The sequence below is a fragment of the Nanorana parkeri genome, unplaced genomic scaffold (assembly GCF_000935625.1).
Source record: "Nanorana parkeri isolate BGI_ZX_2015 unplaced genomic scaffold, ASM93562v1 scaffold5154, whole genome shotgun sequence".
In the NCBI taxonomy this organism is placed as follows: Eukaryota; Metazoa; Chordata; class Amphibia; order Anura; family Dicroglossidae; genus Nanorana; species Nanorana parkeri.
In genome coordinates this window covers 1,656-3,923 of record NW_017311414.1, presented here as the reverse complement: position 1 = coordinate 3,923, position 2,268 = coordinate 1,656, and the positions used below count along the sequence as shown (strand labels likewise).

Here is a 2,268-nt window from a genome sequence, read left to right as displayed (position 1 = left end):
GGTCCTTCAATAATAGTGTGGGGGGGGGGTCACTGAAGTCCGTTCACCAGGGGGGATGGAGGTCAGAGGTCATCTCACCGTGTGTCGCCAGGCCCTGTGGTTTGTTGATCAGCACCAGATCCGGTTCCCGGTGTATCACCCAGCTCCGGAGTTGTGATAAGCTGGGGCCGGGTGATGGCGGCTGTGGAGAGATCAGAGAGGAGTGTGATTGGTCTGTGCTGCTAAATGACACCTGTGATCGGGGCTGATGAGCTCCGTAGTCGGTCACCTGACTCTTCCCCGCTAATCTCTTCTCAGTACGGAGCCGGTCCGCCAACCTCCGGGCCCCACGTGCTCCTCCGACCGCTGCCATCTTCCCCGGCGACCGCAGATGACGTCACACACGTCGCATCCTTGACGTCTGTCCCCCGCCTATAGCAAACGAGCAACTCCGTCCACTGATCGTTTACTGGGCGGGGCTAAGCCCCGCCTCCTGAGTGCGCTGGGATGTGGGAGGAGCTTTCTGAGCGCGTCCTGTGGGATATACAACCACAGAGTAGACTGACGTCAGAGGATGGTTTGATGTCATCAGTGTGACGTGGTTGGTCGGCTTTGACCGACACTGCTCTTATCACCCAATACTAGTTCCCCCTCAGGTCCACTCTGCTAGTGATTGACAGCAGGCTGGCCATTGGCTATAGAATCCGCCCACTGCTGTCAGTCACAAGGGAGGTGGACCTGATGGGGAACTAGTTGATGGATCAGGTGATATATATATTATAGGGGTCATGTCCCCTCCCCCGCTGTCGTCAGTTCCTCTTTATGGAGTTTATTAGTGTAATAATCGTGTCTCTGCAATCCGTGCAAAGTGGGAGGGTCTTCCTGCAGTCACATGACTAGTGCAAAGTGGGAGGGTCTTCCTGCAGTCACTTGAGTAGTGCAGAGTGGGAGGGTCTTCCTGCAGTCACATGAGTAGTGCAAAGTGGGAGGGTCTTCCTTCAGTCACATGATCAGTGCAGAGTGGGAGGGTCTTCCTGCAGTCACAGGAGTAGTGCAGAGTGGGAGGGTCTTCCTTCAGTCACATGAGTAGTGCAGAGTGGGAGGGTCTTCCTTCAGTCACATGAGTAGTGCAAAGTGGGAGGGTCTTCCTGCAGTCACATGAGTAGTGCAGAGTGGGAGGGTCTCCCTTCAGTCACAGGAGTAGTGCAAAGTGGGAGGGTCTTCCTTCAGTCACAGGAGTAGTGCAGAGTGGGAGGGTCTTCCTGCAGTCACAGGAGTAGTGCAGAGTGGGAGGGTCTTCCTGCAGTCACAGGAGTAGTGCAGAGTGGGAGGGTCTTCCTTCAGTCACATGAGTAGTGCAAAGTGGGAGGGTCTTCCTGCAGTCACAGGAGTAGTGCAAAGTGGGAGGGTCTTCCTTCAGTCACAGGAGTAGTGCAGAGTGGGAGGGTCTTCCTTCAGTCACATGATCAGTGCAGAGTGGGAGGGTCTTCCAGCAGTCACATGATCAGTGCAGAGTGGGAGGGTCTTCTTGCAATCACATGAGTAGTGCAGAGTGGGAGGATCTTCCTGCAGTCACATGATCAGTGCAGAGTGGGAGGGTCTTCCTTCAGTCACAGGAGTAGTGCAGAGTGGGAGGGTCTTCCTGCTGTCACATGATCAGTGCAGAGTGGGAGGGTCTTCTTGCAATCACATGAGCAGTGCAGAGTGGGAGGGTCTTCTTGCAATCACATGATCAGTGCAGAGTGGGAGGGTCTTCTTGCAATCACATGATCAGTGCAGAGTGGGAGGGTCTTGCTGCAGTCACATGATACATCCCATACTACAGACTGTGTGACCAATCCCGGCTGGCGGGAGGTTTGTCTCATGGAGGGAATGTTTTCTCGCAGGCTGCCTGTGACTGGACTTCAAGCTCTGTCTACACCTCAAGGAATGGCGGACAATCACACCTATTAACCCCTTGGGGACGGGAGACGTACTGCGTGACGAGTTATTTGCTGCACTAGAAGGCTGGTAACCAATGAGGATCAGTATAGAGGCGTCCAGTCATGAAAGGGTTAACCTTACTCAGACCCCCGATACCTGAATATGGGGTGTGAGAGAGTCAGGGGCACCCGGCACTCTGACAGAGATCTCCCTCCATGGTGTACCGCGTCACTGAATCCGGATCGGCGTCACTGAATCCCGAACGGCGGCCGGATCGGCGTCACTGAATCCCGAACGGCGGCCGGATCGGCGTCACTGAATCCCGAACGGCGGCCGGATCGGCGTCACTGAATCCCGAACGGCGGC

General features: G+C 55.4%; 1 protein-coding gene across 1 annotated transcript in view; it reads right to left on the bottom strand.

The window, feature by feature from the left end:
* RPUSD4 (RNA pseudouridylate synthase domain containing 4) overlaps positions 1-352 on the bottom strand; it is a gene marked incomplete at its 3' end in the record, with an annotated part of 2,906 nt that extends 2,554 nt beyond the window's left edge. The window contains exons 1-2 of the mRNA XM_018575860.1: positions 269-352; positions 79-181 (exon numbers count right to left, since the gene is read on the bottom strand). Coding sequence (XP_018431362.1) covers positions 79-181; positions 269-352 — 187 coding nt within the window. The remainder of the gene's footprint in view (positions 1-78; positions 182-268) is intronic.
* Positions 353-2,268: the final 1,916 nt, after the last annotated feature.